Source organism: Gymnoscopelus microlampas (genome assembly GCF_963454915.1).
Source record: "Gymnoscopelus microlampas genome assembly, chromosome: 4".
NCBI classification, from domain to species: Eukaryota; Metazoa; Chordata; class Actinopteri; order Myctophiformes; family Myctophidae; genus Gymnoscopelus; species Gymnoscopelus microlampas.
Genome location: NC_139941.1, coordinates 32,231,230 through 32,244,128, shown reverse-complemented (window position 1 = coordinate 32,244,128; position 12,899 = coordinate 32,231,230). Strand labels below are relative to the sequence as shown.

Below are 12,899 nucleotides of genomic sequence, written 5' to 3'. Positions count from 1 at the left end.
GGCTACATACTCAAGTACTGTACTTAAGTAATTGCAAGGTATTCTGACTTTACTGGAGTATTTCCGATGTTCATTACTTTTTACTTCTACTCCACATCTCACAGGCAAATATTGTACGTTTTACTCCACTATTTTGTAGATTTTGATTACAGTTATAGTTACAGTTACAGTTACAGTTACAGTTTAGGCATTTAGCAGACGCTCTTAATCCAGAGCGATTTACAGTAAGCAAGGACATAAGATAATACGTCATAATACATCATAATACACATAATACATCAAATGCATAAACATAACCTAATAATAAATACATAAGTAAACGAATAATCTAATAATAACTAATACATACGTAAACGAAGAACCCCATCAGCCTGCATTGAAACTATACTGTATACATAACATGCTATCTAAATTACATTTTAGCCTTTGCATAATCCTGCAAGGTCGTCAAGGCTAGGGCAAGTGTTATTAAAAACATGCATTAACCACTTAGCCCCATTTAAAAGTTGGCTATTTGAAAATATCAGATGTACAAGCTCACAATTTATATTTTTATACATATGATACCTTGTGAAACGGGACATTCTGCATAACTTTTGTACTTTTTTTGGTACTTTGAGAGTACATTTTGATGCCAATATTTTTGTACTTTTACTAATTTTGATTACCGGACTTTTACTTGTAACAGAGTGTTTCTACATTGCAATAGCCTATTGATACTCTTACGTAAGTAAAGAAAGAGTACATCACTGCCTAAGTGTGTGTGTGTGTGTGTGTGTGTGTGTGTGTGTGTGTGTGTGTGTGTGTGTGTGTGTGTGTGTGTGTGTGTGTGTGTGTGTGTGTGTGTGTGTGTGTGTGTGTGTGTGTGTGTGTGCGTGCGTGCGTGCGTGTGTGTGTGTGCGCGCGCGCGTGCGCGTTTACAATAACCTATGGCGCTGCATGTACATGTGCATCTGTATTCTGTGTTGTGTGTTAGGTGGAATGCCGCCTCGCACGACAATCGAGATCCGCGCGACTCAACTCCCCATCGCTTAGATTGTGTTTGCGCGTGAGAGTGCGAGCGTCCTCTTCTGTGTGATGATTGGCCAGTATCCTACTTATGGCTGATATGAATGTCCTCTGTTTAGACCTATAAGGAGAGAGTGATAGGAGAAAGAGGGAGGGGTGTATTTCACGGGGAAGTGGGAATTGACTTCCATTCTTAATAAAGAATTTGATGAGTGGAGTTCAGATTAGGACTGCATGGCGCTGAGTCTGCGAAGATAAAGAATGGGCTGAAATAAATGACCAAAAACATAGCTGATTGATGTGCAAGAATATTAGCCTGCAGCTTTCCAACACAACACACCAGGAGGAGGGTCGGGGTGTAGAACGGGAGTGTAGCCTCGCTACACGAGCCGGACAGCAACTGATGACATTCACCAGCGGATAGAGAGCGTGGCATGTTCGTTTTGAAAGAAAACTGTGGATGAGTTGGAGTTTTTGATACATTTTTTAAAGAGTGGATATTAAAAGCACCCATTCGCCCTATACTGAGCACACACACTCACCGGAGGATGACCGTGCCTTCTCCAGGGAGAACAGAACAGCGTGTTTGAGGTAATAGGCCTGTGGTGACGAGTGACGACCCCGAACAAATATGCAGTTACAAGGAGAAGAGAACAGCAGTGAAAGACTGTTTCCAAGGATGTTTCCAATTTAAGAGCAAATATACAAATGCTCAGAATATGTCAACCGTGGACACAAAAACTGTGGAAAAGCTATGAATAACGTGTAGTGTAGCCAGTATACGTATATATAGGAATATAACCTATATATAACCTAAAAACTTAAAACATATATGCTTAAAATATAACACTGATCACAGCGCAGTCTATTTATATTACTATATTGGAATGATAAAATAACTGTGTTCAGCCTGTTAAGTTATTGGATTTTTTTAAATGACAGATCATAGGCTATATTAATATTATTTGTATATATATATATTTGTTTTTTTATGTGAATCAGTTTAAAAAAACAACTAGCCTACATGACGTTGTTTATCACTAAGAGTGCACGTGTGCACACAGTGTAGGATAATGTAAACACATTTGTGCAGCTATAACAGGCTAATAACAATGCATCGATGAATCTCGAAGAATCATTTAGGCTAGACAAACATGCATTAAACGATTCAGCACCACAGCATCACTGTTGATAGGCCTACTACAAATATCAAATATATTAATAGCTTAAAGTTTACAGCTTTTATTTCAGTTTAAATTAAATCATACAAAAGTTACAGACTTTAGCTGAGTTATGGTCTTTCTTTCTTTAACCCAGGTCACCAAAGCTGAACCTCGGGCCTCAAAATGGATGTCCTGACCTATATATCCTACCATACGATTAATGTTCCAACGAACGTGGGAGAATACAGCAACAACATTCTATTGCTCTATAAAATAACATTTAACTTATTTTATACTGCGTGCGTGTGTGTGTGTGTGTGTGTGTTTGTGTGTGTGTGTGTGTGTGTGTGTGTGTGTGTGTGTGTGTGTGTGTGTGTGTGTGTGTGTGTGTGTGTGTGTGTGCGTGCGTGCGTGCGTGCGTGCGCGTGTGCGTGTGCGTGTGCAAGGCTGTGTCAGCGACATGGCTAACGGCGGGGATCCATTCGGCCTTCCAGAGCGCCCGGACACCGACTCCATGGATTCACCAAAGGAAAAGAAAGCAGAGAACCAGAGCAAGGCCTTGAGCTCACCAACATCACCACAGACCACTTGCAACCAGAACCAGGTATAGGCTATTTTAACATCACATTTTTTCAAGATAAATAAAAGCAGATCTTCACGATGCAAGTTGCAATGTGTTGTGAGATTGTAGATCAGCTATTTTCAAATAGCCAATGTAGCCTGTATAGGGTTAAAGTGGTTAATACTTATTTTGATGCTATATTCACTCATTTTGCTGGGGACCCCCAGGAACCCCCCTCAATGACCCCGGGGGTCCCTGGACCCCACTTTGAGAACCACTGGTATCCATAGTCACTGAAGACTATTTTCTCCCACGTTCATAAATGGAAATGATAGGGTATGCTACTTGTGCAAGACCTTATTTTTTAATTCTTGATTTCACACTCAACACTCCTGATAATCATTTAATTCAAATTTTCCAAATACAAATCACGTGAAGAGATCATAATTCGACTTTCCGTACTTTTTCTTTTTAAAATGTATTTAAATGTAATATATCTTATAGGTGTGCCTATCACCCGTGTTATATAATGTCTTACTTCAACAAGAACTGATGTGCCTATTTTACAGGGAATGGAAGGAATCAAAGTTTTCCTTCATGAAAGGGAACTTTGGACGAAGTTTGACGAAGTCGGAACTGAAATGATCATCACCAAGGCTGGAAGGTATATAATTTACAATCGATTTGACAAATGTCCTACTTTAATTTGATCATTATTCGGGTTGATTTTGGTTTATATATAGCCTATATAAACTCATTTCGCATTAGTCTTTGAATGTATCGTCGATATTCTATATTTCTGCCAGGGTGCGTCCTATTCATGACTAATTAATCAACATTCGCATTTTGATCCCCCATATAGGAGGATGTTCCCAGGCTACAAGGTGAAGGTCACGGGTCTCAACGCAAAAACCAAGTACATTCTTCTCATGGACATTGTACCTTTTGACGACCACCGCTACAAATTTGGAGACAATAAATGGTTAGTAGCCTTTATGACAATATTGCAGCTAGGCCTGTGTCAAACATGCCAAATTATAAATAGCCACTCTTTAGAGCCAAAATGTGAAATTGCACTGCTCTGCTGCAGAAAACCATCCATGGGTCATCATAGGTTATAAGCCTAGCCTACATTTAAACAAATTACAGATTTCTCTCTGTTTTCTGTTATCTCTCTGTTTTTTATTATTATTTAATCGGATTTGCTCTCTAGCCTATTGCAGTGTAAGTTTAATAGGTGCAGTGGTGTAAAGTAACTAAGTACATTTACTCAAGTACTGTACTGTACAATTTTGAGGTATTTTTACTTAATGGAGTATTGAATTTGCAATACTTTTCAATACGATTTTCTTTTCAATGCGATCTACAAGCTCATTATGAGCGTGTAGATCTGCTATTTTCAAAAGATTTGTATACATTTTGATTTTATACATTTGAAAACATGTGAAATGGAACCTTCTGTATAATGAGTAGTATGGCTATTGTTCTACTTTCGGTAGGTACATTTTGATACCAATACTTTTACCCAAGTCATTTTTTAATCCCGGGCTTCACTTGTAGAGTATTTCTACATTGCAGTATTGATACTTTTACTTAAGTAAAAAATGTGAATACTTTTTCCACCACTGAATAGGAGTAGGCTAGCGATGACCTGTTTCCCTTCTGCCCGCGAGTTCAATCTCAGCGTAAAAGCAAAGGGTTCACGAGGCGGAACCATCTCATTCAAGTCAAGTGTGCGTTCAATCTGAAAGGAATCCTCACACCAGCACCGAGATTAATCATCATCAGACCAATTTCCACTGTGGGTCGGGTCTCAGTCAGAAACACTAACCGGCGAGGAGCATTATACGAAATTGTTGTTGACAGATATAGTCCCACGTTAAGGCGTCATTCCAAGCGCTCGAAACGTTTTGACAGAAACCCAAGTCACTGCGTAATTTTAAAGGGCTATCATTTCAATTTCTGATGGAGCTCCTCTGACATTAATAGGTAGTTACTTGGCTATGCGCAGACGATTAAATAAGACTATATTTGACTGTATAGCTAATGATTTTGGTTAGTATGCTTTGTTTGATTGCCAGTTAAAGTCACTCCTTCCAAATACGACGACATGCAGGTCAAACAGACAGATTTTAACACTTCTCTGAGTTGTGCCCACTTCATTATAGCTATAAAATATAGTCCTGTGCGTTTATTATGCCACCGGCCACCGCTACAACGTGGCCCTGCATCATTCTTCGAGACTGGCTGTTTTAACAATTTAGAGAGTTATTTTGATGGGTGTTGTTCAGATATGGACCGATCTAATTCTCTGCTGCTAAACTACAGTGAAGCATGCATTATGAAGCTGTCTATTATTCTGCTGCCGGCGGCCTTCTGCTTGAGCACCGCTGGAGTTTAGTGCACTATAGAGTATATAGGTTTAGTATTCTGGGTCAGTCTGGGGACGACTGAGACACAGTTTCCGTTGTGTTGCATGTTGTGTCCATATAGGTCGATATCGGGAAAGGCAGAGCCTGCGATGCCTGGGAGGCTGTACGTCCATCCAGACTCTCCCGCTACAGGCGCACACTGGAGCCGCCAGCTCGTCTCTTTCCAGAAGCTCAAACTCACCAACAACCACTTGGACCCATTCGGACATGTGAGTTTTTCTTCCTATGAATTGACTAGCATATGTTGAATATTGTGTGAATAACATATCCAGTAGACGACCACTGTTTCCCAAACAGTGGGTTGGGACCCATTTGTGGGTCGCGTACACATTGTTATGGGTCACGAGTGAATGCCAAAACATAAAAAAAAGGAAAAAATAATGCAACATTTTTCATTAAAAAAAGCAATGATATGTTCACTAGTTTGGGTACTGGGGCAAACATCTAATTTCTGTTTTGGGTCTTGAGCTAAAAAGTTTGGGAACCACTGCAGTAGACCGCCAAATGCAGGCGTGGACCTTTGGAAATTCACAAAATTACGCATGGCTTTTTGTGCAGCTACCGTCATTAACACAATATTGAGATCAAACACAAATAATTTGAAAGATGGCAGGCTAATACACATTTGGCCCACCATACGTATGTAGTAAATCATCATGTTTATGAAAAGGGCCTACAGGCTCTAGCAAATAGCCAAATCATAGATTTCCAATAAACAATCTTGCATGTGTTTGTACATCATTTCAGGGAAATGATTACACAGGGCTACTGACCAGTTTTCATTATAAGCTGAACATTTTCTTTCACTTTTGCATTTAGCTGGCAGCACATGTACACACTCTCATCTCATGAACACATCACTGCAAGGAACATAATTCACTAAACATCACAACACAGCGGACATCAGCAGAGCAGATCGTCACAGCTGATAACACTATTACAATCTTTACATGGTGGTAGTGGAGAAGCACCATAGGGCTGTCAGTATCTTTTTATTCATTATTATTCCTTAATTATTTACAGCAGTGGTTCTTATAAGTGGTGTCCAGGGACCCCCAGGGGTCCTTGTGAACATTTTGAATATATGTTTTACATTTTAACAACACAAATCTTAAGGGTCCCGCATATAGCACAGACTATTTTCAGATAGGGTCCGTGGCCAATATTAATTTGGGGGTCCTTGACATTAAAACGTTTTAGAACCACTGATTTACAGGATTAGTGCCACAAGTATCACAATCGGTGATGATGCAAGAAGTGGGAACTTTACACATGCAGCCAAAGCACATGTGTATATAGGCAGGCTACTATTGCAACGAAAGAAACAGCGTCTATAACGCCGTTTAGTGACTTTCAAGACCATTAATAATGACAGACATTTGGAACATCACTGATTAAGCCAAGCACCTGTATCAACACACACACACACACACACACACACACACACACACGCACGCACGCACGCACGCACGCAGACAGACACGCACACACGCACACGCAGCAAGCACACAGGCCCATGATATCATTTTTGCATTTTTAGCCATAGCCTACTTACTTTAAATTAATAATCTTACTCGACAGATTATACTGAGCTCCATGCATAAGTACCAGCCAAGGCTCCACATCGTCAAAGCGGACGAGAACAACGGGTTTGGCTCCAAAAACACCGCTTTCTGCACCCACGTGTTCCCAGAGTCTGCGTTCATCGCGGTGACGTCCTATCAGAACCACAAGGTAGGCCTGTTAACCGTCCTATCAGAACCACAAGGTAGGCCTGTTAACCGTCCTATCAGAACCACAAGGTAGGCCTGTTAACGGTCCTATCAGAACCGCAAGGTAGGCCTGTTAACAGTCCTATCAGAACCACAAGGTAGGCCTACAGTCCTATCAGAATCACAAGTAGGCCTGTTAACCGTCCTATCAGAACCACAAGGTAGGGCTGTTAACCCTCATCAGAACCACAGGCCTGTTAACCGGGAGATCAAGAATATGCTGTTGTAGGCCACAGTTTCCCAAACACTGGGTCGGGACCCATTTGTGTGTCGCGGACACATTTCTATGGGTCACCCATCATAAATATGCCTTTATTTTTTGTTTCCCACATTTTTTGTTTTTGATTATTATTATTTCAAAACATTTTCCTCCAAAAAGCAAAAAAAAATCATGAATTAGGTCGGAAAAAAATATTTTCTCTAAAGAATTTTCATGAATAAATAAATAAATGTAAGAAATTCCATAAATTAGAAAACAAATGCTTAAGAATAGTGAAAATAGCCGATCTACAAGCTCACAATGTGTCAGTTGTGAGCTTGTAGATCTGCTATTCATTGGGTCCTGGGGAGCCAACTAATGTCTCTTTTGGGTCGGAACCACTGGACTACACGATAAACGCAAACATTGGCAAACCGAAACTACTGAAGTGGCGTAGAGCAGTTATTGCGTTTAAACGCAATCGCATAATTGTTGTATGGAAATTTGCAAAGGCCTTTGAGTGGAAAATAAAGTGCGTGGGTCTTGCCCTCTCTCTCTCTGTCTCTCTCTCTCTGCCACTCTCGCTCGCTCGCTCGCTCCCTCACTCTCTCTTTCACATACACGTGCACGCACGCACGCTCTCCTTTTGTTTGTATTATGTATCCAGAAAGTCAATTTGCATCTTCATTGTTTATCTTCTTGCTCTGTATTTGTAAACATGGACAAAAATAAAGCAGTGAAGTGTGTGTGTGTGTGTGTGTGTGTGTGTGTGTGTGTGTGTGTGTGTGTGTGTGTGTGTGTGTGTGCGTGCGTGCGCGCGCGCGCGCGCGCATACGCGCATGTGATGATCTGTGGCGATGTTTCCCCCCTTTGATCGTCTTAAATTCGGACTATTCAGCATAGAAGCCTGTGTTAAAGTCCCTGGCTATAAAACAATTTCGCCGAATTTAAAACTGAACATAATTTAGTTCTTATGCAGTTTTTATTTGATTTGATTAATGTTTGTTAGCCTTATAAACGAAAATGCTCCAATCAGAAAACTATAATAGATCAAAAATATAGCATCACTTTGGAGACCTATTCACCCAGAAATCCAGACAAATAGATACATTTTTTAACTATTAGGCTATGAATGAATATTAACAGGAAAATATTGAAACTTTATTATTAAACTTATATTGTTTTGTGAACTATATCTATTTACTCAATGTACATAGGTGTCTTAGCATAATAATCATAATTATTATGTGTTGTATTAAAATGAATAAGATTCACAAATACAGTAATCATAATAATTAGGCATAGGCCTTGATGAACACTGATTTTGGGTTATTACAAAATATTTAGTGATTTCTTTGATTTTAAATGCAATTCATAGTTATAGTTATAGTATAAGTTATTTTATGATGAAAAAAAATGTTTTGAAACCCTGTATCAGTGACTGATAATAATAATGCCATAATATATGGTATATGTACTCATTAAAATATTCTTGGACAGAAACGACAATGTTGAGCTGGTAGTTCAGAGCTTATCAGCATCATCATCGCTACGAGGTGTGTTTAGACCAAAGCTTGATAAATTGTCACGCCAAATCTCAGATGTACCCACATGCTACGATGATGGACGTGGTCTTGCACCAAACAGAATCCATCACAACACCAGAGTTTCCCTCTGTGACATCACTGAGAATAGGCTTTAACATCAAAGCCTCCAACTTGGGATCACTAAAAGCTTTGGCCCGAAATCCTTAAACCTGGCGACTGTTTGGGTAAACAGTTTATTCTGTGTCAGCTGGTGAGAACATTGTCCGCTCCGTTAGAATGTCAGGGACTGAGGAATGTTCATGGAGGACCAGAACTACTGTAGGGCTGCCTTCAACGCCTTCATCTCGCTGTGCCTCTTACTGTGTAGTAAACGACAGACTTAAAAGTTCATGCAGATAATAAACAACTGAATGTGTGTGTGTGTGTGTGTGTGTGTGTGTGTGCGTGTGCGTGTGCGTGTGCGTGTGCGTGTGCGTGTGCGTGTGCGCGTGCGCGTGCGCGTGTGTGTGTGTGTGTGTGTGTGCGAGCACGTGCGTGTCTTTATGTTCAGTATATGGGTATTTGCTAGTGTGGGTTTGTTTCGTCAAGGGTTTTGAGTGTGCATCCATCTGTGTGTCTGTTCTAATGTCTACTGTATTTTGTCCTTTTCAGATTACGCAGCTGAAGATAGAAAATAATCCTTTCGCCAAGGGCTTCCGTGGCAGTGATGATATGGAACTGCATCGCATGGCAAAGATACAAGGGTGAGAGCGTATGTGTGATTGTGTGTGTGTGATTGTGTGTGTGTGTGTGTGTGTGTGTGTGTGTGTGTGTGTGTGTGTGTGTGTGTGTGTGTGTGTGTGTGTGTGTGTGTGTGTGTGTGTGTGTGTGTGTGTGTGTGTGTGTGTGTGTGTGTGCGCGCATGTGTGTGTGCGCGTGTGTGCATATATACCGTAGGCAGTATATACATACATGCGTGTTTGGAAAATGTATAAAGATTTTACGTTCATTTCACTTTCATTTACTCTTTTCTTTTCTCTTTTTCTCTCTTTATTACTTTCCGACCTTCTTTTTCTTTTTGCCTGTCTTTCTCATTCCATCCCCCTCTCACTGGGGGGAGGATTGTTATGATAGAATACATATGGTACCCCCCTCCCTCCCTCTTCGTCGCCATAAGACATGAGTGTGTGTGAACTGAGCCAAGACGTATACAGAGACTTCAGTTGTTGTCACCTGAAGGCTGATGTTTTGCATGGATACTGTACCTGTTTTGCAACTGTGAACAACTCCTTAAATCTGTACAACACCCAACAACACGTGACCACCATACAGCAAAATCCTGAGCATTCAATTATCTCTGAGAGGGTAAAACTTACAGGTCCACTCTCAGTTACATTAACACCTTTTTGCAGTGTAAGCGCAGTGTGTCTTTGCCGTTTCTACAAAATACAGTACAAGATTGGATAGCTGGATGATTTGCCGTCAGTGTACACCATGGTATCACACACTTGTGCCTGATCAGCTGATGGCTCCGCTGCACGTAGCTTCTGTTTCTCATGTAGGCCTAATCTCCGTCGATGTACATGTTGTCTCAGGCAGTTTAGAGATTTCAGCAAGCCAATGTCAGAGAGTGTTACTTGGGGAGGTAAAAACAAGGGCAAGGAAAAGAGGGGGTAGGTCAGCGGGGAGGGGGGTTGTGGCTCCTGTGTTATCCGTGCTGTTATCGTTCTGCTGTGGTTGTTGAAGGGGGAGTGAGAGGAGGAGAGAAGAGGAGCAGAGCGGAGTGTAGTCTATCTGAAGTGACATACGGCTGGATGCTTATTTTTAGCGTATGCCGCATTATCTCACAACATCGCTGCGAGTGTTCATGAGTGTTTCCGTGCGTGTGTGTCACAGGCAGAACCAAGCGACAGAAAGATGTGGCCCACTGTCCCTGCATACCACAGAGTTCACCAAGAGGGCAGTAGGCTATGCACAGAGAAAGGCCGAGGGACAGAGTGTAAAAGAGAGATAGGGAAAAATAAATAAATATATATAGAGATTAGCATAGATGGGATGGAGGGAAAAAAACAAACAAGACAAAAATTACTACTAAGATATCTTTTCAAGGATTTTCTTCTTTCTTTCTTTGTTACTTTCAAAAATAGCTCAAATAACCGATCTACAAGCTCACAACGTGTCACAATGCGACATTGTGAGTTTGTATATAATTTCACCAAACACATTCCATTTACAGAAGGCCCTACCCAAGTTGTCCTTTGCTATTTTACTTTTTTACTTGTCTAGTATGTTGAAATTGTATGAGTGTATTCATTATTGATTTTATTTTGCTGTATGTCTCTGCTACCCCTCAAAACACATGGCACTCGTTTGACATACACATTTGCACTCTGGAACACAATGGAAATAAGCTCTCAAGCTTTTTTGTGTTTTATCCTTTTGACATACGGTATACGTGTATGTATGTTAGTATATGCATTTTTGTCATTAAAAATATCAACCAATCAATCAATCAATCAATCAATCAATCAATCAATCAATCAATCAATCAATCAATCATTGTATCATCATCATTGTACGATCAAGTTCAGTATAGGACTTAAGTTAAGAGGTTAAAGGAGTAGTTCACCCAAAAAATGACTTGATGAATTTTCTATCAATTACACATCCCATGAAGCATTGAATTCATGGAGATTTTTTTGTTTTGATCGCATCCCTAAGCCAATAATTTGATAACTGGCGGTCTCTCCTGTAGGAGACACAAAGAGTCTCCTTTGTTTCTCCTACCGGATACATTAGCATCTTTATTATCATCATCAAATTATTGGCTCAGGAATGTGACAAAAACAAAGAAATCTCCATGAATTCAATGCTTCATGGCGCATGTAATTGATAGAAAATAAGTGTTTTTTGGGGTGAATTACAGTACTTGGGGTGAATCTCTGCTATTGCTGTAATAGTCAACTTACATCTCTCTTTCGCTCATCTACTTTTTTCAGTAAAGACTATCCAGTGGTCCCTCGCAGCACAGCCCGCCAGAGGGTGTGTTCAAGCGGGAGTCCCTTCACTGGTGAAGGTCGGGTTCTGGGAGGATCCCCCGAGGCCATCCGATCCCCCTACCCCTGTGAGAACGGCCTGAGCAGCAGTAGCAGTCCCCTGAGTGGTCCACCAGCCTCCTATGGCCTTCCCCATCCACCCCTGCAGCACCACCCACAGCCGCAGGTGTACCACTACACCAAGAGGAAAGGTACAGTGAAACTGCTGAAACTGCTTCTTTAGAGTATTAAAAAAGGATGATTTCTATATTAGAAAAAACGGTCTAAATTTACAACAGGTCATTGATTTTTTTCAACACCCCAGTCATGTTGTGATCTCCACTCTCTCACTTGCTCACTCTCTCTCTTTCTCTCACTAGTGGAAGAGAGCTGTCCCTCAGCAGACCACCCGCATCAGTATAAGAAGCCATTCATTGATGGCTCACCAAACGAGGGAGAGTCTTACTACCACCCCTCATCCTACCCTCCTCCCCCTCCACCTGGCTTGCCCAATAATCCTCCCCTGGGTCTCACTGACTCCCCCTACAGCTCAGATATGGGACAGCGTCAGGCGTGTATGTTTGCTGGCTCCGAGCCCAGACTGGAGGATCTCAGCTGCACTTCATGGTCTTACACCTGCCCCTTGCCCCCTGCCATGACTCCTATGGAACCCTACCCACCTTATGCCCCTCATCCCCCCTACAGCTCCAGCCCACAGGGCTCTAGGCTCAGCGCTATGGCCCACCAGGGCTCTCCTCCACTTGGGGAGCCGCTGCCTCATGACCCCTACCAGACGCAAAGCTCCGGACCTCCATCTCAGACCCACCAGAACATCCACAGCAGACAGCTCAGCCCTCCGCTCCGAGAGTATCCCCGCTACACCCCGAACCTGTCCCCTCCTCTCTACCACACACTAGACACACACGCTCCCATCAGGGGAGGCGTCCCAGAGTGGAGCTCAGCATCCTAATCGGACCGGGTATACAAGACAGACTGATTAATGGAGAAATATTTGACACCTGAATTTCCAGCACCCTTGCTGCTGTTATGACAGAAGATGTTGCACCACGCTGGGATTAAATATGATATTACTTTTGTAACATAATTGTGAAAAGTGTGGCATTGTACCATGTGAAGAGGGTTCTTTTGCCAGTTGTGTTGCGTTTCCATTCGTGCTGGATGGAACCATGGATTGCTACAGT

At 41.6% G+C, this 12,899-nt stretch overlaps 1 protein-coding gene across 1 annotated transcript; it reads left to right on the top strand.

Annotated features, from left to right (window-relative positions):
* Positions 1–2,631: 2,631 nt before the first annotated feature.
* Positions 2,632–12,667, top strand: LOC311043774 (T-box transcription factor TBX5-A-like; the record flags this gene model as incomplete). Its single annotated transcript, XM_084055135.1, has 8 exons — positions 2,632–2,775; positions 3,303–3,397; positions 3,596–3,715; positions 5,227–5,374; positions 6,747–6,899; positions 9,335–9,426; positions 11,662–11,909; positions 12,078–12,667. 8 exons carry the CDS (start codon positions 2,632–2,634, stop codon positions 12,665–12,667), a joined length of 1,590 nt encoding a protein of 529 aa, XP_083911261.1.
* Between the last annotated feature and the right edge of the window lie 232 nt (positions 12,668–12,899).